Source organism: Osmerus eperlanus, chromosome 16, assembly GCF_963692335.1.
Source record: "Osmerus eperlanus chromosome 16, fOsmEpe2.1, whole genome shotgun sequence".
Taxonomy (NCBI): domain Eukaryota; kingdom Metazoa; phylum Chordata; class Actinopteri; order Osmeriformes; family Osmeridae; genus Osmerus; species Osmerus eperlanus.
Window position 1 is genome coordinate 6,553,707 of NC_085033.1, and position 27,959 is coordinate 6,581,665.

General features: G+C 48.1%; 2 protein-coding genes across 4 annotated transcripts in view; both read right to left on the reverse strand.

Annotated features, from left to right (window-relative positions):
- atp1a2a (ATPase Na+/K+ transporting subunit alpha 2a) overlaps window positions 1–27,959 on the reverse strand; it is a 99,440-nt gene that overhangs the window by 17,621 nt on the left and 53,860 nt on the right. Inside the window, exon 25 of one of the 2 annotated variants that reach the window (XM_062482244.1) lies at window positions 20,194–20,211. The exons of the other annotated variant lie outside the window; for it this stretch is intronic. The gene's annotated coding sequence lies outside the window, so the exon portion shown is untranslated. Of the gene's footprint in view, window positions 1–20,193; window positions 20,212–27,959 lie in introns of those variants that run through there. 2 annotated transcript variants of the gene reach the window in all.
- Window positions 182–27,953, reverse strand: kirrel1b (kirre like nephrin family adhesion molecule 1b). Of its 2 annotated transcripts, none has more exons than XM_062482254.1 (15): window positions 27,492–27,953; window positions 12,070–12,219; window positions 10,476–10,625; window positions 10,007–10,164; window positions 8,512–8,662; window positions 8,036–8,141; window positions 7,702–7,850; window positions 7,030–7,157; window positions 6,410–6,536; window positions 5,998–6,098; window positions 4,371–4,587; window positions 3,508–3,615; window positions 3,002–3,129; window positions 2,341–2,454; window positions 182–2,155 (listed from the first exon to the last, which is right to left on the reverse strand). In XM_062482254.1, exons 1-15 carry the CDS (start codon window positions 27,535–27,537, stop codon window positions 1,493–1,495), a joined length of 2,496 nt encoding a protein of 831 aa, XP_062338238.1. In that variant the 5' UTR covers window positions 27,538–27,953; the 3' UTR covers window positions 182–1,492. The 2 variants fall into 2 exon arrangements, with proteins under 2 accessions (XP_062338238.1, XP_062338239.1); XM_062482255.1 differs by having other exon boundaries at window positions 2,341–2,418; window positions 27,492–27,951.

Consider the following 27,959-nt stretch of genomic DNA (forward strand, 5'->3'; position numbering starts at 1 on the left):
GCGAAAGCCAGGTTTAATAATGGTCATAACCACAGATAAGAGTGCACAGAGTAGGATGCCATTTACTGAGTTTGCCGTTCGCCATCTGGCAACTTAGCAGACTAAGGTTTTCGAATCTCTTAGGTGACTCAGCAAATCAATCGTTCAGCTGATGACGTTGTACCCCCCCCCCCCCCCCCCGTTCTCCCCAACTCCACACAGCCCTCAACACAGAATCCTCTGAACATCTATTTAAAAAGTGAATGTCACTCGAACATGTCTCAGAACCTTTGGTCCACAACTCCTTATAAAAATATTACAAAATGTTTGTAAATGCCTTTTTTTCAGCTTTCGATATAAACATGGAAAAAGGTCCTATTCTACTGTGCTGGGGAACGAGGAACACGTAAATATTGGGAGGATTGGGAAGATATTGGTACAAATTGCAAAGATTCGTCAAATGCAAAATCTGCTTTCTTCAAACGTACAGTATCGACCTCAGGTGAAATGCGCATACAGAAATGCAACCTCACAGAGTATAAAAAACGAGGAAGGAGATAGAGGAACTTGCTACAGCTTTGTCTCTCGAGTACAAGTGGCATGTAACAACAAAAAATTCACTTCTTTGTTTGTAGTCAGTGATCTTGGAGTATGATGAAAGCTTCTGTGTTTGGCACCCGCTCGACACATCACGTTGCTTTTAGTCAATCGCTGACGTTTTTCGAAGGCCACCCTAACATCTTCCTCTCTGATCCAGGGTGGCACTCCTCTGTCATGCCAGTAACGATGCCAGTTTGTCATCAAACTGGGAGGGGGCAGTGGTAAAAAGTGCCGCACTTCCAAAGCGCGAGACGTCACCTTGCTGTGATGCTGCAAAATCGCAAGAATGTCTCTGTGTGTGTGTGTGTGTGTAAAGATGTAAGACTTTGTCATCGTGTAACGGTGTGGGAACGTGTGTCAGTGTGCATCATTGGGATCACTTCTTTAAATCCTTATATAACACTTTTATACAAGCTAATTATTCAAACGGTTAAGAAACCTAATCTTCAGCTGGGTTTATTTACAACAATGAAGTGAATGAGAGGCAAGCTAGATGGAGTCGCACAGCGAGAGGAGGAAGAAAGGGATGAAATGTCGCAGGGTGCATTCTTCCATCCCTATTCATCCTCATCCCTTCTTGTGGAAAGGTACTTTCAGACTTTTCTCATCACTTTGTGTCTATCCTGTCTGGACTGTGGCTGTCACTGCTCCTGCAGCAAAACAGCCCATAATACAACGTTTGAGAGAAACCCTGTGTGAGTGCACTGTATATTAGATAGAGAAACAGTGTATAGCGTTATATAGAAAAGGATAGATATGCTGTATAGGGTTATGGGAGGGTCCAAATATGAATGCATGTATGAATTTTGTGTTTGTTGTTTTATGGTAAGTCATTGTGTGTGTAGGTGTATATATAACTGTGTGTGTGTGTGTGTGTGTGTGTGTGTGCGACCACTGCTCCACTGAGTGTCTCTCACACATGAGTTTGCATCCTCTGTGTGTGTCTGTGGGTGTCAGAGGGAGGGGAGGAGTAGGAAAAACGAGTGGAGCTTCCGTACTTCCCGAGCCCAGGTTCTGGTCCAGCACCAGCTCCAGACCCTGGTCCTGGCCCCGGCCCCGGCCCAGGCCCTAGCCCAGGCCCAGGCCCTGGCCCCGGGCCGGGTCCTACCCCTTGTCCTGTCGGGTACATCTCATAGGCTGGCCCTCCCTCCAAGGGCGGGGCAAAGCCCATTCGGTAGGTGGGGTACTGGGCGGGATAGCCATAGTTGTCATAGGCCAGCTGAGTGCTAGCATCCAATAGGCCGCAGTCTCCGGGGAAGTCTCCGGTCTGCGGAGCGGGATTGGGCGGGGCCTGTTGGCTCTGGGCTGCCCTGGTGAAGGTGTTGAACTGCGCGTAGCTGGCATGGGACATCCTGGAGGGGGGCCGGGGGTCATAGCAGCCTGCCCGCGAACCTGGCACTCCGCTGGGGGGCACTGCCCCGCTGGCCCCCCCTGCAGGCCCGCTGGAGGCGGCGCCGGACGGCCCCCCACCCAGGTTGGGGGAGCGGAACTCCCCCTGGTAGAGGATGGCACGGGACTGGGGGCGGGCCTCGTCGTGGGTGGTGGCACGCACGTTGTAGTAGCCATTGGTGGGATCCTGGAGGATAGCAATAAGACAAGAGTGAGCTCAGATTCCTGTCCCGGAATTCAACTTGTGTTGTGTATATGGGTGTTTTTACGTATAAGACGATATCATGTATAAATACATGTCTCATATCATACATTAAATCAGATCCATGGCAGTTTGCTTTGTTGGGACACTTTCCTCCAGTGGTTTCTCACCTTGAGCTCATACTCTTCGCGTGTGTCCAACGATTCGCTTCGCAAGTCCTGCTTCAGGTCCATGTCGTCTTTGAAGGGCTGAGTGGAGGGAGAGAGGGAGACAGAGGGCAAAAACTAAACCATCAAACGACAAAACACACACACAGAGAGAGGGAGGGAGAGAAAGGAGAGAAGTAGGGAGGGAGGAAAGAGGAAAAGAGAGTTTCAGGCTTTTCGTTTGGAGGAAAGCAGAGCAACAAAAAGGTTAGTTCTGAGGTTGGATGAGTCCTGGGATAGTGGATTGTTTGCAGGTCAAAGTGGGGCAAGCTCTAATTATATGTCTTCCAGCCTTCCTCAAAGTAACAGAACTTCCAGGCTTTAAGTCTTAAAAGAAACAAGACTATGTCTAAGAACTTACGTAATTATGCTATGAGACCATGGCTATTGGTGTGCTTAACAAGAACAAGAGTGAGAGTGAGCCCTTTGACCAAACAAAGATTCAATTTTAAGGAAGCCTTTTCAATCAATGTTCTTGACCCAGTTCTTTCAGACAAATTGTGCTTTGTCACTTGTTTTGTGTGAGTGTGTGTGTACAGTACGTGTCAGTGTGTGTGCCCTCGCACACTTGCACGCATGCCGAGAGGAGGTCTGTGGTAACAGACATGCCCTGTAGGAAACTCACAGAGTACATGGCTTTAACCATGCGCGTTGCCGTGGATACGCTGGCGGAGTCTTCCTCCAGACTATGGGTCTCCTTGTTGACCGTCTCTACCTTGATGTCAGGTTTACCCAGCGTGACCCCACGGCGACCTGGAAGCAGAACCCGAATGCGTCAAGTACACGCAGGAGATATGTCCGACATATGGTACAGTCATGGGAAGGGAGAGAGAGAAACAGAGATATAGAGACAGAGAGACAGACAGAGACAGAGCTATAAAGACAGACAAAGAGAGAGAGAGACTGAGACAGAGAGAGCGAGGTATATAGAGAGACAGATAGATAGAGAGAGAGAGATAGAAAGAGACAGGGAGAGCGAGGTATATAGAGAGACAGATAGATAGAGAGAGAGAGATAGAAAGAGACAGGGAGAGCGAGGTATATATAGAGAGAGAGATAGAAAGAGACACAGACAGGGAGAGCGAGGCATATAGAGAGACAGGCAGACAGGGAGACTCGGTAAGCACTGACTGCCTTTGCGTTGGCGGTAGAGGAAGAGAGCGAGGGCCAGCAGGAAGAGCAGCAGCAGGATGGAGGAGCCCACGGTCCCTCCAGCGATGATCCCCACAGGCACCATCTCTGTCAGACACACAGCGCCGTTACAACCCCCCACCGCCACACCCCCACGCCCCCACACCCCCACACCCCCACACCGCCACACCCCCACACCGCCACGCCCCCACGCCGCCACACCCCCACGCCGCCACACCCCCACGCCGCCACACCCCCACACCCCCACGCCGCCACACCCCCACACCGCCACACCCCCACGCCGCCACACCCCCACACCCCCACGCCGCCACACCCCCACACCGCCTGACCTCGCGTTCCAGTTCTATTCCGGTCAGGAAGCCATGTCGCAAAAAAAAAACAACCGACTCAAGACCTTCCAACATCTTGGATTTCAATCAATGATCTCTGCTTTCGTCAGACCTCTCGCTTCACCTTGATATTGCGCAATCACGGCAGCCACGTGTAAATCCTGTATTGATTTAAACAATGATTACTGAACTACCAGACCGTTTCATTGGGTTGCAGCAGACCAGCACCAACTCCTTCCAAATGTCAATAAGACGTCAATAAGACGTTATGTCAGGGAAGGTTATGACTAGGGTTAAATCTCTTCATCCAGACTCTTACTGACACGTGGCTCATCTTCTACACTGTACTGGATTACTTCAGGTACAGTACTGTCCTTAGTGTACAAGCTTCAAAAGAAGGCTTTTGGGATAGAGGGTCAAGCGATGTGTGTATGCAGGTGTGTGTGTATGCAGGTGTGTGTGTGTGTGCAGGTGTGTGTGTGTGTGTATGCAGGTGTGTGTGTGTGCGTGTACCGTTCTCCTCCAGGGTGATGATCATGGTGCCGGGTCCGAAGGCGTTCCAGGCCGTACAGTTGTAGGGGGAGTGGAAGTCGGACTCCATCACGTTGTTGATGGTGAGGGTGGAGAGGACAGCGCCCCCTTGGGACTGGGGCTTGCTCTGCTCCACGGTGTACCTCTCCAGCAGGGTGCCCTTCTCCTTCTCCCACACGTTCTCCTTCCACGCCCAAACCTGCAGGACCGGACACAAAGGCAGACACACACAGGCAGACACACGCACACACACAGGCAGACACACGCACACACACAGGCAGGGCAGACACACACCCCCACAGAGGCAGACACGCACACACACACACACACACACACAGGCAGACACACACAGGCAGACACACACACACACACAGGGCAGACACACACCCCCACAGAGGCAGACACGCACACACACGCACGCACACACACACACACACACACACACACACACACACACACACACACACACACACACACACACACACACAGGCAGACACACACACACACACACACAGGCAGACACACACACACAGGGCAGACACACACCCCCACAGAGGCAGACACGCACACACACACACACACACAGGCAGACACAAGAGATTGAGTGGATGGAGGTCTTTGAATCGTGCTATGCCTAGCAGAGCACAAGACAGTCACTCACACACACACACGCACGCACACACAGCCAAGGACACACCCCGCTGCGGCAGGTGAACACGAGCAATAAAAAGTCCAGCAGGTTTTTCTACTTAAAATCTGCTGAAGCAGTTATACTATTAAATATGAAGAATGGATGCATCAAATATGCATAGGCCCACATGTTGTGCTAATGTACCTTTTAACCTGGAAAGAGGCAGGAGAAGGGTGGGAGTGAAACAAAAGATTTCAAATCATTTCTCCAGACCCCATTACACTTCACACACACACACACACACACACACACACACACACACACACACATATACAAATGTACCCGTAGAAACACACACGCAAACAACCAGACACTCACACACAGTACACACAAATACCAACTGCAATACCCCACAACACACACACCCAAGCGTGGCAATCCTTCATATTTCATAGGTCCTCTGTTTCTGCATTAAACTAAAATGATGATGTCGTGTCACATTATACACTCACAGCACTCACAGAGGGAGGGGCCAGAGTGGATTTGATAAAAGCCCAGATTTGTGTCATGTCTCCATTCCTAGACTGGATAATTAACACTGAAAGGTACAGAACTTTTCTCTCTGTCTCTCTCTACCATCACTCTCAAATGACTCTCTCTCTTCACTTTTCAACCCTCTGCCAACATTACAATGTACATTTTCTCTCTACAGTATCGTTCTCTTTTTGTTTCAATTGTTCTTAGTTTTTTAAATATTTTTTTTACACATTTCTTTTGGTAAACATCAGAAATGTTGGTTCTGTTATTGTTTCACTAAGAAGGGTGCTACAGTACATATCATTATTTGGCTGTACTCAGTCGCAAAGGGCTTATTACGTAAAAGGGGAATTAAATACACTTGAAACATATACCATGGAGCTAAACTGTTTAAGACATTTTACGTTACAAAATGTACAGAGTTTGCACTGCAGCACTCACAATCTTATCAGGAGGGGGAGTGCTGGCGATAAAACACTTGACCTCTCCTTTCTCCCCTCTCACTGCGTACTGCACAGACTCACTGGAAATGATGGGAGGACCTGAGGGAGGGAGGAGAGAGAGAGAGAGAGAGAGAGAGAGAGAGAGAGAGAGAGAGAGAGAGAGAGAGAGAGAGAGAGAGAGAGAGAGAGAGAGAGAGAGAGAAAGAGAGAAAGAGATCAAGTGAAAGGGGGAGGGGGTTAAGAGAGAGAGAGAAAAAAAGAGTCAGATACAGTGATAAGATAGCAGACCTTACAGTATTGTGTCTTCGTTTAATGAGCATGTAACATTGTACAGGAAACTAAATTTAGAAGTACATTATTCACTGCATGACACTGTGTTGTTCGGCAGAGTATCTGTGACAGGAACTGACCATTGACGGTGAGAGTGACCTCTGTCTCACCCACTCCTATCCTGGGAACGATGGCCTTACACACATATTGACCTGCATCTGCCTGGCTCACTGACTTCAGGTACAGCTGGTTGTTGTTACTGAGGACCTATAAACGCACACACACACACATACACCCACACATGCCCACACACCCACAGAGATGTAGATTGTTAGAGAGGAAAAGGGAGGAGATGGAGGGAGGAGGGAGAGATATACAGATATTTAATTCATAAAACATGTTGGTTTTCTCGGCAGGCTCCATTACATTTCCTGGGGCCCTCTTTTTTCACTCGTTCAGCATGAATTAAAGATTCAGGGTTTGAATGTGCAAGTTCATCCTGAACGTGTGGTTTAGAGCTCAATAAACATTTACACAGTTGTGGGTTAGGGTTAGCAGACTTTAAAGGATTCACGGATTTGAGGCGAGCGAAACGCATTGCAGAATGAAAGATTAGGACGGATGCTTCAGGCTCAGAAGTGATGTACGGGTCAAGTTGCAGTGTGTGCGGCGAGTGCACCGTGTGTGTGCGCTGTGTGCGTGTCAGCGGTTGCGTCTCTGAGGGTGTGTGTGTGCAGCGTGTGATGCGTGTTCGTCTCACCATGCTGGAGCCCTTCTTGGTCCAGGTCAGGGTCAGGGGGGGGTTTCCTGACCACTTGCAGTTGAGCGTGACGTCAGAGTCGAGGTCCACCGTCACTGGCCTGGGCTCCACCACTAGGATAGGACCGACTAGGAGAGATGGGGGAGGGGCCAGATGAGAGAGCAACAGAGAGAGAGAGAGAGAGAGAGAGAGAGAGAGGGAGAGAGGAGAGAGAGAGAGAGAGAGAGAGAGAGAGAGAGAGAGAGAGAGAGAGAGAGAGAGAGAGAGAGAGAGACAGTTGAGGGGAGATGAGAGGGGAGCAGATGGAGAAGTAACCTTGAGTAAATGACACACACAGTCCTTTGTGTACTCTTTCCATCTATCCTTCCATCCATTCATCCATCCATCCAACATTCATCCATCCATCCATCTGTTCATTAATCAATGTATCCTTCCTGAGAGACATCGAGACACAAACAGCTAAAACACTGTAAAATAACCAGCCAGCCAGCAAGTAGCCAGCCAGACATAGTCAGCCAACCAGAAAGGCAGACGGACAGAAGGACAGATAGGCAGGCAAACAGACAAACAGCCAGACAGCCAGACAGACAGACACATTGCTAGTTAAACAGACAGAGAGCCAGACAGACAGGTGGCCAGCCAGCCAGGGGTGAGGGAGGAGTCGGTACTCACAGTGGACATCGACCAGGATGCTGACGTTAGTGCTGCCCACGGCGTTGAACACCTGACAGGAAACAGGCTCCGTGAAGAAGGAGTGGTCGGCCGTGGTCATGAACACACTCTCTCGGGCCCCCTCCAGGAGAACACCCCCCTTCGCCCACCTGAGACACACACACACACACACACACATGAGCACACACCCTCACACACACGTGAGCACACGGACGTACCCATACACACATGCACACATATTCCCACATGACTGTACTGAGATGCTCCCAAAGTTCACAAACACACACACACACACACACACACTTCACCGAGCATACACACACTAGCCACACACCTGTATCCCATGATGGGGGGGTTGGCATGTGCCTGGCAGGTGAATATGACTCTCTCTCCCTCCAGGACTGAGCGAGGCTCTATGGACAATGTTACAGTGGGGGGGTCTGGGGGGCAGAGAGAAGGGGGGGGGCAGAGAGAAGGGGGGGTACAGAGAGAAGGGGAGAGAATGGGGGGGGCAGAATAATATTAGACATTGAAGTAAACACCATGCACTAACAAATAAAACCCTCCAGGACAGCTACATGACATCAAACAAAAACACACGTAGATACAAGTTGAATCCCACCGCTGTTGCCAGACACACACACACACACACACACTTACAGTACAAGGTACTTTAGAAATATGTACAGCGTAAGGTGACAAGAAGTAGAATTTGTGTATTCTATCTTTAGACCTCTACGGTATGCAGATTTGCACCTGCTTCCCCATCTCATCTCCCTCCACCACACACACACACACGGGCAGGCTTACGGTGGACGTTGAGTTTGATGGATGTGCGTTTGCCCAGGGGCACGGCCATGTTAGTGGCCACGCAGGTGAAGTTGTGGCCTGTGTCTGTGTCCTGGGGGGTGAGGGGTAGATAACTCCGTGTGGTCACCCTCTTCCTGTCTGGGAGCACTTCCTGTAGGAGGGGGTGGGGGGGAGAGAGAGAGAAAATAAGAGGAGGAGGAGAGGGAAGGTATAGGAGGGGTTGGGTTTAAGGTATGTTTAGATGGTAACTTGAAGGTGAACACACTGTTTCCAGGTAAAAACAGTGTAAGTGGTCATGTGTGTGTACTGTACACGTGTGTGTGTGTGTGTGTGTGTGCGTGTGTGTGTCTCTAAATGCATGTAAAGACAATCTGAAGGAAAGTTAGGCCAGTCCCAATACTCTGTCTTACCCCTACCCCTTACCCCTAGCCCTTAGTTTTGCGCGTTCCCGTGAGAGTAAGTGGTGTCTCAATACTCTTTTTGATCGAGGGGTAGGGCTAAGACGAAGGGGTATACACCCCTTCAAACCAAGTGAGCTCGGGAGCTTACTTGAAACCTAGGGGTATGTGAATACTGCGCTACCTGCAACAATGCCGGACAGATCATCCAGAGTCCCATAAATGTAATATTTTCGGCTTAAATAATTGATTAAAAAATTATGACAGTCTTGTTTTGTGCTCTACACAGTCCTGTACATATGTATTTGCAACCATGTTCTTAATTGAAACGTTCTTTTTAATCGCTAATTTGCTACGCTAACGTTACATTGCTGATTTGCACAACAGTCCTGCATTTCTCTGATTAGCCTTGAATGGACTCCATGCATGTCTACAGTTTTAAATCAACTCCATTAGCAGCGAATTTCAAACGAATTTCGTTTGATATCAGTGCATAACACTACTTGCTTTGGAGACATCAATATACTTAACCGTAACCAAGTGGTGTCTCATTTCATAGGGCTATATAGCCCTTACCCCTCAGTTTCGAGACACAAGGGCTAGGGGTAAACTAAGGGCTAGGGGTAAGGGCTAGGGGTAAGAGTATTGGGATTCGGCCTTAATGTGCATGTCTGGTTTTATATCACAGCAACAGTACTATCTTTTCTCAGGTGTATGTATGTGTGTGCATTACTTGGTGTATATGTTTGTGTCAGAGTGTCTGTGTGTGTCAGTGTGTGTTTATCTCTGTTCGTCTATGCCTGTATCTGACTCCATGCAATGTGTTTGTTTTGCGTTCATGTCTGAGTGTGCTTGTGTATGCCTGTAAGTCTGTGCGTGTGCCCATCTGTGTGTGCGTGTGTGACCATTTGCGTGTGTGTATTTCTATACCCATTTGTCTATGATTGTGTGTGTTTGCGTGTGCCTGGGTTCTCATATGTGTGTGTGTGTGTTCTCGTGTGTGGGAGTGTGTCCTGGTGTGTGTGTGTGTCCTGGTGTGTGTGTGTCCTGGTGTGTGTGTGTCCTGGTGTGTGTGTGTCCTGGTGTGTGTGACTCACAGTGGAGCTGTGTGCTCCCTCCAGGGCCACCCCGTCCCTCTGCCACTCGATGACAGCGAGGGGCTTGGCTCCTCTGGTCACACAGCTCAGGTTGTAGGGCGTGCCGGCCATCAGCAGGATCTCTGGAGAGCCCTCCACCACCGGGTCGTCTGGAGGGACTGGACACACACTCCAGTTAATCACTACTAGTACACATTCTGTAGCAACCCAGGGGTCTGTTTCCCCTGGTTTGCTACAGTGCGGACCCAGATCATGATATTATATCATTTTTCGGATAAATACAGTGACCTACACACACACACACACATCGTCTCTCAGTTCCAGTAGATGTTCTGTCTTGATCGTATTCTATTGGGTTAGTATACTCCTTCACTCATGTACAAATTGATCCCCGCACACACGCACACATAAGCACACACGCACACACACATAGGCACACACACACACACACACACTCCTGCAGCCTTACTGAGGACGGTGAGTTTGGCTCTGCGGGATCTCAGAGCCGCCTCGGTGGCCTGGCACTCGTACAGGGAGTCATCAGACAGGTCTGCTGAGGAGATCTCCAGGTTGTACTGGCCGATGTCTATCACCCGCAGCACACGGTACCTTGGCCAGGCTGGAAACACACATACACACACACACAGGGTAAAGACACATATGCACACACACACAAATACACGCACACATGTATTCACACACACACACACACAACCAGAAGAAGAGAAAGCTGGGGTGAGATTGTGTGTACCTGACTCACAAGTCATGGGTGTGAGAGATACAAAAACCACGGCATACACACACACACGGCGCAGTACGCAGACGCAGTGCATACATACTACCTACTCGCGTTGATCACACACACACACATCCACATTAGAACATAAATCGACATGTCTACAAGGCTACAGATGACGTATGCTTCAGCCGCTCTAGATATCTAAATGAATGGACACAGATCCGAGCAGTTTTCATCCCATTCATACACACACACAACTCAGACAATAGAACAGCACATTTCACAGCGTGTTTGTCTCCACAAGGGGGCAGACCAGGATATTAGCGGCGCATTCGCATCATGACATCATCGATTTGGATTCCGAAGGGGACAAAAGTATTGGTACCGGTTACATCATCCGCTCCTCCACCTACCAGCATAGCAACTGTCACCGAGGGGAAGTGTAGGGGGAGGAGACGGAATGAACCTGCGTGCAGGTGGGTGAAACCATGAGGCTTAGAGCGTGTGCGCGCACATGTGGCTACGTGCCTGTGTGTGAGAGAGAGAATGAAGGATGGGGTGTGCATACTGAACATATGTGTGTTCCCACACGCCTGCCATACGTGTCTGTGCGTGCGTGTGCGCGCGCGCGCCTGCGTGCGTGCGAGGCGTATACACTCGCTACAGTATGAGGTGTGCTCTGAATATGTCTGCATTTCAACCCCAGCCAGAGAAAACCAAGACAATATGGACGGAAAATGGACCTGCTGCATGGGGGGGGAGAGAGAGAAGGAGGGAAGCTAACAGCGGAGAGGAGAGAAGGAGGAGAAGAAGAAGGAAAGAGAGAGAGAGAAATGTGTCTACGGCGGAGGGCGTAGCACGCGGTGCTCCATTCTGAATGGTCTCTCAGAGGAGGAAGCAAGGACAAAGAGAGGACCATGGAGAGAGGGAGGGAGAGAGAGAGAGAGAGAGAGAGAGAGAGAGAGGAGAGAGAGAGAGAGAGAAGAGAGAGAGAGAGAGAGAGAGAAAGAGAGAGAGAGAGAGAGAGAGAGAGAGAGAGAGAGAGAGAGAGAGAGAGAGAGAGAGGGAGGGAGGGAGGGGAGGGAGGGAGGGAGGGAGGGAGGGAGGGAGGGAGAGAGGGGGGGGAGAGAGATGACTTTTACTGAACTTGTGAACTTGTGAATTAAATTGAGTTGAACACCACATCTCAGATCATTACCTCAGTGATCCGCGTGTGTGCATGCACGCGCGTGTATGCATGTGCGCGGGCCCTGATACTGTACGAGTGTGTGTTTGCGTTCTCGTGTGTGCACACGTGAAAAGACATGTGTGTGTGTGTCCTCACCCCTGAGGCCCTCTCCAACGCCCAGCGCCAGCCCATCCTTGGTCCACTGCACGATGCCAGTGTAGTTGAACACCACACAGGACAGCACCACCCTCTCTCCCAGCACCACCGACTGGTCTGCAGGCTCCTGAGAGAACCTGACCATCCACACTGGGAGAGGAAGGAGAGAGGGGATCAGTGAGTGTGTGTGCGTGTTTGTTTGTTTGCAACATATGCGTATGTCTATAACATAAGTAGTCTGTCAGTATTTAAAGATTACTGTAAAGGTACACATAAACAGAGTAGTATTCAAAATCTGTACACGTTCCTTCAGCGTGTGGAGAGTAGGTAGGTTGCGGAGAGGTCGCACGTCAATATTTTCGTACGTTTGCATCATCAGGTACAAATATTTCATATTTCCGTGAAATTGTTGCACAGGGTTCATTAATTACAGTAAGATATAAGAGAACACAAATGACATGTACATGTGCACACAAGCACACGCACACTCCAGCGGTCTTCCCCAGGGCAGTACTTTTCTTGGATCGTGGTTAAAACAATTCTACAGTAATAGCTCATTAGTGTAGCTAACACACACACACACAGAGACACAAAAACATGACGAAAAAAAAAAGGAGGAAGTTGTCTCATGAGCGAATCCAAACTAAGCAAAAAGAGCGAGAGAATCTCCAGATCTGAGCGTTGACGCCGAGGCCCACATCTTGGGCTGGAGGAGGAGGGGGAGATTACGTTTATCTGAGGCTTTTCTCCGATCACTTCCACATCACTTTCAACTTCCACATCAAGATTTCCCCTCAAAGATGCTGAAAAGATATCAATGGTTACAATAATGACGGCGAAGGCTCGGTGCTGAATGTTATCGGCGAGGCTGATGGGATCCAGACTTGTGAATTTGGTCTTGTTGTCCCCAGAGCCTCTGATTGACACGCAAACTCAAATAAACTGCCACACAACACACCTTTTAGACTGTGGTTCTGATGTATTGTATTTATATCTGTTCATTCAACATTTTCTCAATAGTGAGAGTCGGACAGCACATTTCACTGTTTTTTAAATGAAATAAAATACAAATATAGAGAATTTGGAGCTTTTTGGGGTGAGAGACATCCATTCTGAATCAGGTCTGAGGCCCCATGCGTTACATGTTGCGTCATACAGCGCCCGATTAAGCCGATTCCCTCAGACTGTGTCTGTGTGCAGAGAATTCAAGAGAGAAGCCGGTGAAACTCTCTTTCCCATCACGGAAGACTAAAAAGAAACGTTAGACCAAAAGAGGAGGTGGGTCGAGGAAATCCGACGACAAAGAAGGAGAGACGAGGAAAAATATCAAAAGTGAGAGAAAGATGCTGAGAGAGGAGGAGGGGAGGTGGGGAAGGAGAGAAAGAAAGAGAGAAAGGGGGGGACCTGGGGCTGAGACTCAGAAAGAGGAGGAGAACACAACACTGACAGAAAACAGAGATGTAATTAACCCTGCGGGATCCCTCCTTACTCCTCTCCCCCCATCCTTCTCTCTCTGTTGTGCACTCTCTCTCTCTCTTTCCCTCCCTCTCTCGCGGCCTGTCTGACTGTCAGTCTCTCTCTCTCTCTCTCTCCCTCTCTCTTTCTCTCTCTCTTTCGCTCTCCCTCTTTCTCTTACTCCCCGTCTCCCTCAACATTTTCTCACTCTCCCATCGTGTACACACATCCTCCCGCTCCTATACTGCTACCTTGAAAATGATCCCCCCCCCCCCCCCCTGTCCCTTCCTCTTTCCGTCTCCTGTTCCCTCTCTCCGTGCCTCTGTGGCCTGGGGGTAGCAGTAGTGGACGCTGGCTGGCCCCCCCGCATGCCTTCCCCCTCCACTCCCCCCGTGGTCTCCGTCTCGCCACTCGCATCGCTCCAATTGCATAACAGCAACAAACACGGGGGTAAGATTCGAGGTGGTCTCAAAGTATGTTTCAAAGTGAAAAGAGACATTCATTATTTATTTCGGATATTGTTTTATGTCGTCTGATCCCGCCGTTTGATCGAAAGTGTGAAGGAACGGGTTGGTTTGACTGTGTTTGTGGGTGCGTATATATTTCTCGTGTATACCTGTATGCGTTCATGTGAGTGTGCATGCATTTACGATGGGATTGTAGACACTTATTTGTGTGTGTGTGTGTGTGTATCTGTGTATCTAGGTGAGTGTGTGAATGTGTGTGTGTGTGTGTGGGGGGGGGGGGGGGAAAGAAGCTATTATATATCCATCTTTAAAAACCAACACCATGTGTGATTTACTGTTCCCGCTCACATGGAGACACACGCATGAGAACACAGAACAAAATGAACATGCTGTCATAGGAACAGTCATTCCAGACACTCCTTCTTGTTCTGGGCTCCAAAAAATATACTCGGAGCAGAATTCCCGGAGAATAGCGAAGCACAGAGTACTAGCGTAGCATGGCATTAAGAACAGTACAAAGGCTTATTGTTGTTGTGCATTTACAGGCAGCACTGCTCACATCTGGGTGAAAAGAGCAGGGATTCAGACAAACACAGCCAATGGTCTCCACCCCCCCCCCCACGCAGGCTGACCCTGTCCTCATCTTCCCCCCCCCCCCTCACCCCTCACCCAGAACCCTCAGGCTACTCCTTGTTCCCATTTCAGCTACTAAACAACTCTGTATCCGTGTGAACTGTAAACTGTGTGTGTGTGTGTCCTCTCAAAAAAAGGTTGAGGCAGAGGTAAGGTGGGTGTTTATGTGTGTTTGTTTGTGAGTATGGTGTGTGGGGTGTGAGAGAGACAGAGAGACGGAATAATAAGACCCCCATAGCCTGTTCTGATCACAGTCCAATATTTGGCATACATACTTTCAAGAATTCAGCCTGTGCAGAACATTCTTCCAGACTCTCATGTAAATTGTTACTGGAAACTGAAATATGATGCAAACCTCCGAGGACTGTCTGAGAGGTCTTGAGAAAAGTTTGTTCCAGTACTTCCAAGTCCCACACATTGAAAATACAAAAACAAGAGTTTTCTAGTAGAATTTGTCAAAGGGATGTTCAGTGATGTAGAAGGCGTGCTGCAAAGCTTAGTAAGCACAGGAAAGCAAAGCCTGTAACCATCATGATTAGTTTAGCCACATTCTGACTTCAAAGACCTGGGTTATTATACCAGCAAGCTGCTTGGTTCACTATTTGTGGAAATGGTAGAGAAATGCACAAGCGCACGCACACACACACACACACACACACACACACACACACACACACACACACACACACACACACACACACACACACACACACACACACACACACACACACACACACACACACACTACTCCCTCCAGCTCTTCCTAATTGACTTCTCATTTTTCACATTTCAGTTCAGCTCATATTTCTATTTTCCTCCATTTTTGGATTTCCCCCCTTTTCAATTATTCATCCCTCTCTCTATCTCTCTCTCTATATATATATATCTGTCTCCCTTTCTCTCTCTCAGATTTCTTCCATCTGTTTTCCGGCATGTTTTATTCACCTCTTCATTTGGGGCTGCGCCGTGGCGTTAATTGCTTCCTAAGAGAGGTAAACACGCCCCCCTCTGCCCCGGCCCCTCCCCTTCCCCTCCGTACGCTGTACACGTCCGATGGCATTAGCGTCAGTGAATGAACAAGGAGCGAAAGAGTGCGTGAAGAGTGTGTGTGTGTGCGCGTGTGTTTGCGTTTGCACCACATGTATGTAGGTATTCAGTGTGCACCCTTGCATGCGCCGGTGAACGCAGGCGAGGGCAAACATGAATGTGCTTTTACATTCCCAGACACGGCAGCCCACATCATTACCGTCCTCCTCTGGATGGGAGGCGATCGACTCACGCCGCGCTGCACATGCACAGTAATTAGCTCTGAGTAAATAAGCCAATATGGAAATGCCGTTTCAATGACATGAAAGTCTCCTTGCACGGTGTAGTGAAGGCTGTAGGTGGTGTTGAGAAGCAGTCCGCTCGGGTTACCTGTCTCGTTTCTGTTTCGGTTGTCTCGCCTCATATCCAGTCACATTTGGGATTTGATATTGACAGTTTATATAAGCTCTGCAGTTGTCACATGAGGTCAGTCAGTCCCTCTATTTATACTTGCTGCCTTTCCATCTAACCTCCAGTCCATCCTTTCATCTATCCATCCATCCATTGGTCTGTCTTTCAGTCTTTCCCAGTCTGTGTCTCTGTCTGTCTGTCTGTCTGTCTCAGTGTGCGTCAAACTCGGGTCTGTCTCATCAAGTCAACATGAAGTGATGAGCAGAGTGTGTTTTCCCTCTCGCTCACTCGCTCTCTCTCTCTCTGTCTCCCTCCCTCTCGCATCCCTTTCCCTCTTTCCTCTCTCCGTCACCGTGTCCCCTCTTTTGGGTCCCCCTATTCTCTCGGTCCCCCTTTCCTCTCTTGCTCCCTCTCTCCTCTCTCGGCCCCTCGCTTCTCTCCCCCCCCCTCCTCTCGCCCGCCTCTCCCCCTCTCCTCAGGGACGTGTAAGTGGGACAGAGGAAAGAAACAAACAGATCAAACTTCAATCTCGGCTTTTCACTCTTTCTTTCCCCCAGTGACTCGACTCCCCTCTCCCTCTCTCTCTCTGTCTCCCTCTCTCTCTCTGTCTCTCTCTCCCTCCCTCCCGCTTTATCGCTCTCTCTTTCTCTCTCGGCTCCCCATCTCCTTCGCGGTGTCCTTCTCTGCTTGTTCGGGAACGGTTAATTGGCGGGATAACATTGAAATATTAAATTGAGACATCGAGGCCTTGCATTATGTATTTGTCAATACGTTTCCCCGCGTGATGGCCAAGTGCGCTGTCTCTCACAGCGCCCGTCGCCTGTGTTCCCCGTCTATCACGCTCCATTCGCACATTCACACGGTCTCGCATCACGCTCTTAGGGCTCACCTCTGTCCCCACTCCAACAATTCCCCAGTGCTCCCCCCCTCTCTCTCTCCTCTGTTCAGTGTTTATCCTTCAGTCCTCCCTTCCTCGCCCTCCCTCCTTTGCATATCTCTTATGACTCCTCTCTCTCTCGCTCTCTTTCATACACACACTCCCCCTCTCTCTAAAACAACTTTAATTAGCTAGTAGCCCGGAGTCAACCTCTGCTCCACCGCACTCCCACTGTGACGCGCCACACAAACACACACCAACACACACCAACACACACAAACACACACCAACACACACAGACACACACAAACACACGCAAACACACCCATACTGTATATATACTACACACAAACACACACACGCACACTCCTGTTGTGACAAATAAAGATGTCTTTTCTCATTTATTCCACAACCACAAAATGTAGCTAATTCCCTTAAGTGGATTATAGTTAACTCGATGCAGACAAACCTGTCTCTGTGTATAAGAATGTCGGGTTGTGAGAACACACAACCCGAGCATCATCACACAACGGCCGAGGTTCAGAGCACAAAAATGCCACTGAGTGTGTGTGTGTGTGTGTGTGTGTGTGTGTGTGTGTAAGTGTATGACCACGGGTGGCCCCAAGGTCCAAGTGACACTCAAAGCAGTCACACAGAAAACGTGGGTTCAATTCCGCCTTGTTGAATCTTGTGAAATTACCACCCAAAAGTACATCCGTTGAATGAATTTTTCATACAGGTTTACTCAGAAATCACTGGGATATTTGTTTGTGTGTTGTCGTCTTCACTCTCCAGCCTGGCTGTGAGGCAAAAGGGGAAACGAAAGAGATTGTGATCCCTGTGGAGAAAGATATGAAGTCCCCTTCTCTAAAAATGCGTGGAGTTCTCTTGGTTTTGCTCGCTGTTTTCGGCAAAGAGCTACCTGGGGATGTTGTCTGAGTGGCTGTGGTGGGCCTGGCGTGGGGAGGAGGAGGAGGACTGCTCCTCATTAGAGGAATCAGGACAGAGGACACGGGGCCTCGTGCTGGTCACAGGACTGTCAGCAGTCGCCGACACTGCCTTCTACCGCACGCACACATTCAACTGTTAAGTATGGTGTGGGTTTACATGGTATACTTGCAGCCTTTGGTGTGTGTGTGTGTGTGTGTGTGTGTGTGTGTGTGTGTGTGAGAGAGAGAGAGAGAGAGAGAGAGAGAGAGAGAGAGAGAGAGAGAGAGAGAGAGAGAGAGAGAGAGAGAGAGAGAGAGAGAGAGAGAGACAGAAAGCGAGAGAGAGTGCATTTGTGAATTTCTGCATGTGTGTGTGTTTACAGAAGACCTGTTTGTCAACAGAAAACCAGTCTTTGGAGCATCAACTTCACAGCGGCGCTGCTCGTCTGTTGCGATCCCCAGAAGCGCAGACCAACCCTTGGGCATGAACCGCAAAACAACATACTCACGAAACCTAAATAAAGCCTCACACATCAGTACAAAACCCATTCTATGGAGCGAATGAAGACCATACCATTCCTCCCACGGGGAAACCTTCTAATACAGCGACTCTAGATGTTAACCTTGTATATCCGGTTCCTTCCTGTCACTTGACCTGACCACGGTGCCATCATTCAAGACCTACACATCGCAAGGACATGTCAGTCTCAATCGTATGTTGATGTAGCACTGGTGCCACGTTATTACACTGACAGAAAGAGCAACAGCAAAGCACTGGCATCTTTGAAGTTAAACGCTTCTGCCTCAAAGGTTAAAATGGCTGAATCTTGGAGTGTTCTTTATGTCTCCTGATCCTCATCCCCCCCTCTCTCTCTCCTTTCCCTGTACTGTGCATGCGTACACACACACACACACACACACAGTATATCCCATTTCCTTTATTTCTTTTTCATTCTGCCTCTCTCTCCGTTTCCTCGCTCCCTTCATCCCACCGCTGCCCCCCCCCCCCCCTCCTCTCTCTCTCTGTGGCTTTCTCTGACCACTAATGGAATGCATGGCATTTCCTCTGCTCCAACCCCCTTTTTATCTCTCTCTCTCTCTCTCTCTCTCTCTCTCTCTCTCTCTCTCTCCTCCCCCTCTCTCCTTCACTCCATCCCCCCTCGTCTCGAGTCACCCACCCACCCGTAGTAATGAAACGTAAACTTTGACATTCTCTCAAGTTAGCCTCCCATCCGGCTGCGGGGCAGATGGTGACGGCTGCTGCAGCGTGTGTTGTCTCTGGGCTGTTGTTAGGACAGAGGGCCGTACCCCCACAGACGGCTATTTGTCCACGCTCCTTTTCCGCCAGGGCGACCCCTCACCTTATTGCTCTCCAGTCCATCTCTGTGTCTCTCTCCCACTCGCTCTGTCCTCTGTCTCTCTCTCTCTCTCTCTCTCTCTCTCTCTCTCTCTCTCTCTCGTGTTCACTTTTCCTTCATTGACATTTTTCCCAGTGTTTGCTCTACGTCTCCTTTTCTTTTGATTCCCCTCTCTTACTCTCTCTCTAACTCAAATGTCCATGTGACCATCCTACTCTGCCTCTCATCCATCCCACACTCACAGTCAACTCTGTGCATTTGTAGGGCCCTGACCCTTCTCTTCCTCTCCTCCGTTTTCTCACATCCTTCCTCACCTCCCCCCCCCTCATCGGGAACAGTCTCACTGTTTCCACAGCACTTGCATTATGCTGCCAATCCCCATGTCTTCCACCCCAATCGAATCTGAATATTCAAATATCTCTATTCAAATGAAGCTGCTGGTATGAGGACGCGTTAACGACACCTGGGGAAGTGTTCGTCGACGGGTGCCACCGTCCAAAAACAAAGGCAAGAACCAAAGGACATGCGTGCGTAGGAACATGTTTTGCTTCTTCCACGGTCGCATCTTGCTCCCTTTCTCCATCCTCCTTATGTGTTTTCTGTCTATCCCTCTATTCATCCTTCTCTCTCTCTCTCTCCCCGGCAAATCCGAAAGTTCTATCACCATAGCAACAGCTGCCGTCTGCGAAAATTACCGAAATCCCTCCCTTTTTTTGCAGCTTCCAGCCCTCCCAGTGATTCTCACGTCGATCCAGTTTGATAAGAATACAAACAAGTGATTAGCAAAATGAGAGAAAGGGATGCATTGATCGGGAGAAGCAGACAGAGAGGGCGATAGAGCAGAAAGAGGAGTGGAGAAAGGGAGGATTAGAGGTCAGAAGCTTGGTGGGCCTCAGTCACATGGAGAGAAAGAGAGAAAACAGACAGGGTGAGACCCGGTAGACAGTAGGTACACATGGAGGTTACAGAACACACACAGACAAAGACTGGGGTCGACAAAGGAAGATGGGCAGGTGAGCATACAGACAGGCAAACAGACAAAGCCAGACAAAAATATATAACAGTCAGATACAAAAGAGACACACACAGAAAAAGAAACATAAATCAACAGACAGACAGGACACAGACGGACAGATAGACAAGCATGGAGGGAGGGAGACCGGCAGGCAGACAGATAATCAGACAGACACCCAGACAGACAGACACCCAGACAGACAGACACCCAGACAGACAGACACCCAGACAGACAGACACCCAGACAGAGAGACAAGCAGACAGACACCCAGAAAGACAGACAAGCAGACAGACACTCAGACAGACAGACAAGCAGACAGACACCCAGACAGAGAGACAAGCAGACAGACACCCAGACAGACAGACACTCAGACAGAGAGACAATCAGACAGACACCCAGACAAGCAGACAGACACCCAAACAGACAGACAAGCAGACAGACACCCAGACAGAGAGACAAGGAGACAGACACCCAGACAGACAGACAAGCAGACAGACAGACAGACAGACAGACAACTAGACAGACACCCAGACAGACAGACACTCAGACAGAGAGACAAGCAGACAGACAGACAAGCAGACAGACACCCAGACAGAGAGACAAGCAGACAGACACCCAGACAGACAGACAAGCAGACAGACACCCAGACAGACAGACAAGCAGACAGACACCCAGACAGACAGAACAAGGGCCACAACGAGTCATGACGGTATGCGAACAGGTAGCGGGCAAAGAGAGAGAGGAGGATCACCATGGTAACAATGAAACGATCGAACGAAAGGGGGGGCTGAGAGGGAGGGAGAGAGGGAGAGCGACAGGAAGCATGCCATCCCCATGGTAACCGAAAAGGAGGAATCCTGAGAGAAACAGACGAGAGAGTAAAAACACAAAAGGCACATTAAAAAAGTGGGAAGCCTCTCATAATCATTCCCCCTTCCACTCCTCCATTTTCCTTCCCTCCCTCGCTCTCCTCCTCCCTCATTGCCCTCTATCTCTCATCCACCAAAGCACTTGCCCTGTTTCTAAAGCCACCTGACTGTGAGGGAGTATGGGTAAGCAAGGTACTGTATCTCCCACTAATGGCATTCTGCTGGCTACATTCCTCTGGTGTCCAGTGAGACTTCACCAGTAATGCATGGTCTCTACTGAGAACCGTGACAATGACAACATAAACAAACAAAACAGCTCAGCTTGAGTGTTTTCGGTTGATCATTACACACTTTTTAGGTACAAAACAATCTAGAGGATGTGGAACTGACCATAGCAGAACAAGCCCAACACAACACAGAGACAGTGCTTGGCACCAAGAGATGAACTCAAACGATAAGCCTCTCGACCTGAGCAAATGTGTCACACCAAAGGCAGAGAGATTGTCAGAAATTGAGCCCAAAAATGGCAGGAAACCCGCAAGACCCACAAGACTGGAGGCGGCGTGCCTCAATGAGATCATTGTCATTGAAAGATGTGGAAATAGTCCCTAAGAACCACAGCTAGACGAGGAGGCAGCTGGGCTCGCTGACGGCCACGGCGACACCGTGCTGCCATCAGGAAGGAGCTGGCACAGACTGAGCATCATCTGTTGCGAAAATGTTGCAAGACTATTGCTCAAAACAAGGGAATTGGATCAGGAAAAAAAAGCTAGATGGCGGATCTTAAGACTCTAACATAAAGCCTTAAGAACAAGAAACAAAATGCATTATTAATCCATTAAAAAAATTTTTTTTGTAAATTATGGGGATTTTTCAGCACATTGAAAATAAAAAAAAGTGTCAAACAAAACCTTAGTTTTTCAAAAGCTCATGAAGTACATTTTGTGGTAAAATTAGAAATGAGACTGGAGAGTACAATACAGTACAGTAGAGTAAAATGGTTTTAATCCCTGGAGAACGAAAAAAACGATTGTCTATCATTCTTGAGGCTTTAATGAAACCATGTTGTGTTTTACCAAAACGATGCACCACAGGCTGCTTGCCTGTGGAAATACAGGAAACGATCCATGAAGTGATCCATGTAAGGGTTAAGAAGGGGTTTATTTAATTGGTATTTCATTGATTTTCAAGGATTAACAATGATCCATTTGGTTTTGCAGGAAAGCACAATTTATCATTCTTCCCTCCCAGCTCTGTCCTGTAGATTGTATTTCCTGGCTGAACTGGGGTTAGAAGGAGAAGCCTTATTCCATTTTGAATAGAGACACTAATTACAAAGTCCTAAGTAATTGCGTGGGGAATAGTCAGAAAATATCTTTCCAAAAACCTTTGTTTGAAACCTCTTTTTAATCATCCCCATTTAGTACAAAAAAACAAGTCAGAAATGGGTTACATTCACATGTTTCTGAAGGGGTAGATTGTAGGACTGTTTAACATTCAGTTGCAAATGGTAGATATTGCTCTGTCATGCAGACACACATCTGCTTATTAAACATTGTATATTCAGTAGTCAAAGGTACGCTAGGGAAGCCATGGCAACTGGTATACAGTACTCTTATGTGCCTATAGTGAGTGAGTGTGTAGATTTATTGGACCATTGTGATTGGGGGGATGGAAGAGGAGGGGAGGGGGAAGGGGCAGACCATGGTGGCTTTACTTGCATGGTCAAATGCTATGAACTCTTGGGGTCGATCAATACCCCCTCGCTCCTTCTCCCCCACTCTCTCTCTCTCTCTGTGTGATGGGGTCAGCTGTGGTCAGCTTGTCTAACTCTCTGATGCATCATTTCCAACCGGGCTGATACCTCATTTCATTTATATATCCTTTTTATTTGGCCAATCCATCTTTTCGTTTTCTCACAGTTCACTTGCTCCCCCTCTATTCCACCCCCTCCACTCTCTCTTTTCTTTCCTCCCTCTCCCTCTATCTCTATCCGGCACAGAGGCTTTGGCTATTTTGCCTTTTACATATTTTTATGTTTTTTTATATTTTTCTGTAAGTTTCTGTTAGTGCCTTTTCTCCCTCTTTTTCCGTTGCTATGGTAACCCTCTCTACGGTGCACCCCCACTTTCCCCTCTCCCTCTCTTCAGCCTCTGGTTAGATGGTTGCTATAGAAACAGACTTATTTAAAAGAAGAGCTAAGAAATTATCTTTCTCTCTCTCCCAAGCTTCCAATCTCTCTCTATTACAAGTATACATGCCCTTTTCATTTCCCTTTGGCACTCACTACACATTTACCCACACAAACACACACTGCTGTATGCATATGAATGCGCATACTTTCTGACAGGGACACACACACACACATGCTCACACACACACACTCAGTCTGTGGAGCATTTCCCCTACAGCAGTGAGTGGAGTCATCCTACTCTCACACCAAACAATTCAAATCATAATCTCCTTTGCCAGAACAATGACAAGCCCAATCTATGGGTGACATAATCTCCTCCTCCCGACGCCACAATATCATAACTTCATTTACGGGGATAACAGTGACGTCACTCCCCCTACCGTCCCAATCGCATCCCCCCTGCCCCCACCCCCCTCTATCAAGCAGCCAAGGAGCCTATCTCTTGCTCGTCTGCACCCAGGGGCCTATCTACTGTCACAAAACACAGATAACGTCACCCGGCCTCCTATCAACATCCCCGCCGCCGAGCCTTATCAAGCACAGATACTCTGATAATCATCAGGCTAACATGAAATATTATGTGAGAGAGAGGGAAGGGGGGGGGGGCAGGAAAGCAGAGAGACATGCAGCCAGAGAGGGAGAGATGGACAGACATGCTGATGGGAAGACAAATGTACAGACAGAGAGACAGGCAGGAAGGCAGACAGACAGACAGACACAGACAGGCAGGCAGACAGACAGGCAGAGAGACAGGCAGTCGAGAGTCAGGCAGACAGACAGATTGACGGAAAGACAAGACGGACCGACACGTGGACACACAAGTATGTCATCAATCTAAAAACACAATATTATATTAAACAACAATTTTGTCATTCAGAAAACCAAAAACCTTTGTTACACATTACAGTTCCCACAACACAGAACACCCACACAGAGAGTATGTCACAACTACAGTCTGTATACAGTAGTAGCCTATGTGAAACCACACATGTACATGTACAGTAATGGATGGATGGATAGTGGACACTGTAACACTGTCTTGTGTTGTACCTTCTGGAGTCTGCACACACACACACACACACACACGAGGGCCTTCAGTACAGAATTAAGTGGGTGATCTTCTGCAACACAGCAAGCCATTCTGCCAGCAGTTAAAGCCTGGATCAAAGACGACTGCTGGCCCAGCATGTTTCAATCTGCCCTGGATTCTATTGTGTGACACACAGCAGTGTAATTGGTGGACTCTGGTTACGGCCATGGCATGCATCCACAAAGCTCACAACCTGACACACATAGGAAACACACACACTCTCTCACATGCTCTCTCTCCCTCTCTCTCTCTTTCTCTGTCTCTCTCTTTCTCTCTCTCTCTCTCTCTCTCTCTCTCTCTCTCTCTCTCTCTCTCTCTCTCTCTCTCACACACACACACACACACGCACACACACACACACACACAGGTCCAAAGAACCTCTTCACCATGGACCATTTCTATTGTTAATTCTGCAGACAGTTGTGAAAAGGATTACGTGAGCCAAAACTGTGAGAATCACTGACTGGTTCCTACCTCTCAGTCTCATGATGAGAGATGAGAAAGAATGAGAGAGAGAGAGATATTTAGCTTATTGTTTCTTTCCGTTCACATTTCTCCTCACGAAAAAATACTTTCATGCGGTTTGTGTTTGATGTCTGGACGCCTTTGAAAGAATTCCCTTAATGGGAGAGGGGAGATTGGCCAGTCAGATTATAGCTGTCTCTAAAGAGGAAATAATCAAGCATTTATAACCTTGTATCAAATAAACAATAGAACAAATCCATGAGCCTTGGCCTGAGGAACAGCGAAGCTACTGTTCAGTTTGGTCTTCCTTACCTGCATGCAGAGTTTTAGCTTGGATTTTATGCCAAGCCTGCTGAGCACACTGTCTGAACACAAACAAACTATTGTTGCCCTGCAGACGTCTAGATGGAGTCTTAGTCTTAGTTTAGTTTCCTGTATCCATCTCTCCATCTTGCCCCCCCCCCCCCCCCCCCCGGCATCCGACCCCAAACCTCCCACCATCTATTCATCCACACTGCTGTCTGCCTCCTCTCCTCTTCTCATCTCCACTTCTCTCACCTTCTCTCTTATTCAGAATGACAGAATGGGATGATTGATGCGTGTCAGGCCTAATTCTGACTGACATAAACTGTCAGGAAATGCAAAGTCCTCAGATTTCACTGGCCGTCGCACGCAAACATACTCTAACATGCGTGGAAATGCATCCCGGTTCCTCTGGAACAAGAGTACAATGTTTGGGGTGTTGTGAAAAATCTAGAAGTTGATCATTGTACAGGCTGTATTTACTAGGGGTTGTGTGTCTTCCATTAAGTGTATGGAAGATGACAGCATTGTCAGGAGCATGGTGGAGACTGGAACAATAACTATACAATACTGTTGCTCCAAGTTTCTCTATTCTACCGTTTCAATCGTATAGTTCACATCCTACTTTATTTTCTTCCTAAATGTTAAAACTTAATTGTATCTGTAGGCTATAAGGCATTTTACTGAATAGGGTTGGGGCCAATTTATTTTCAGTTCTTTATTCCTAGATTTCTGAATTGTTGACATTCTTGTTAACCTGTACCCCGACCATGAATTAACAATTCACCACTTCAAGTCTCAACAAAGTTTACAACTGATGTTTTCACAGTTATCATTGTCCTATTCCTCCCCTTATCTCTGTACCTTCCATGACCTCTGACACTTGCCTGGCTTTTCCTCTCTCCATCTCCGTCCAAATGCTACCTCTCCCCCTGTCTCTTTCAATCTCTGTTTGTGACAGGGAAGGTAGAGCCTAATGTGACAGTCCTTCACACACACACACACACACGCACACACACACGCACACACACACACACACACACACACACACACGCACACACACACACACACACACACACAGATATACAGATGTGTTTATTTATTTTAAATTGTTGGTTCATTATCTGCGGCCTATCTATACATTTTACGTATTTTACTTAATCCTACAGCTTCCTGATTCTAGAGGTATCATATGATCAAGGAACCGAGCGTGGACACAGGTACAGATGCAGGTGTGCTGCGCGCGCAGGACTGAGATCTCCTCAGCAACCGATGATGAAGACGTAGCGGCCCGTGAGGGAACCAACCGCACAAAGCAAAGACGCCGGGGGAACGAATGCCCGTAATCAAACAGGTCCCCCTCCCGCATTCGGTACCGAACCTTACGCACACACTATTAATCAAAACTGTCTTTTAGAGCAATGCCACCCTATGTAGCCTCTGTACCGCCTGTGATGCATTGGGTTTTTCAGTGGACAATAAATTAATCAATATCGGTGGCCCGTCGTTACGATGAATTTGCATTGTGTGAACTTGCCACATTTAGACACCATATTCATGTTAACTATTCCTTTTAATTTCTTGCGTCTTGCTATCAGCTTGCAGGGCACGCTGAGGTCGGGAAGCGAATATACCTGCATGCTGAAAAGGTGAATTAACCAGCCTATGTACTGGAACCGACCTCTCTTACACACACACAAACGCGCGCGCGCACACACACACGCACACACACACGCACACACACACACACACACACACACACACACACACACACACACACACCAGCAGACAGAAATGCTTCAATGAACGCGAGTTGTCGGGTGAATCTGGTGACTCACAATCAGTCCGTCTGGAGTTTCCCAGGTGCTAGCTATAGAGTCCACCCCTCTCCTCGTTAATCTTTTTTCATTGGCACATAATGCGCAGTGAGTAATGTATTTAAGTAGCAACCACTATAAGTGAACGGTATAGCCTGTACAGGATATAGAATATATTCTAGCCTGTAAAGGTACCTAATTGAACCAATAACTAGCCTATAACCACTTTCCAATAAAGCCGCAGTCACCATATAGCCTAATTGTGGAAATAAAAAATATATACACTTGGTTAGTTGTTCTACCTGACACTTTCGGCAAAACAGGGATTCCTAGGTAAGCCTACATATTGCGGCCAATAAAAAAAGATGATTGGCTGTATGAAAAAAACGAACTCGAAGAGGAATTTTATTGTTCTGGTCCAAAACACATGGAGACAGCGACTTACAAACTTTCACTTTTTAACAGGTCAGAATGCCTAATCAGCGTGTTATTTGTTTGGATTGGTTCTCTCACCTTTGTTGAAACTGATCGCCAAAGTTATTATCCACAGCCTCAGCATGATTCAGCCGAGTGCATTCAAATTCCTCCCCTCGGCACGGTCCGTTAGAGTTCTACCCTGTACCGACACCATCAATTCACTCCGATAGATAGTCAACTCGCCAATAACGGGGATTTGTAATCCTTTTAGGTCGTCACAAGAAGCGAACTGCCTTCTCTCCTCACCCCCCTTCTCCTTATTTTGTGCTTCAAATGTAACCCCACTTTTTATTTATCTTCCTCTCTTCAAGCTCCATCTCACTGGGTGCACAGCGCCGCTCCGTATTCTTATTCAAGAGCGAATTCCACTCTGTTTCCTGCTCCCTTTTTCTTCATGTAATCAGCTCTGAATGTGTACCCCCTATTCCAAATCTCGGTTTTGTACTCGGGGAGAGGGGTAGGGCGCTGCAGATAACAAGCGGCTACATGAAGTAGTGCGTATAA

What these genes read in the sequence shown, in the direction of transcription:
- kirrel1b (XM_062482254.1), bottom strand. Translation starts at nt 27,537, where the DNA reads ATGCTGAGGCTGTGGATAATAACTTTGGCGATCAGTTTCAACAAAG. An exon ending in AGGGAGCACACAGCTCCACT is followed by an intron (nt 8,663 to 10,006) that starts GTGAGTCACACA and finishes CCCCTCCTACAG; the next exon opens with GAAGTGCTCCCAGACAGGAA. An exon ending in CTACCGCCAACGCAAAGGCA is followed by an intron (nt 3,130 to 3,507) that starts GTCAGTGCTTAC and finishes TTCTGCTTCCAG; the next exon opens with GTCGCCGTGGGGTCACGCTG.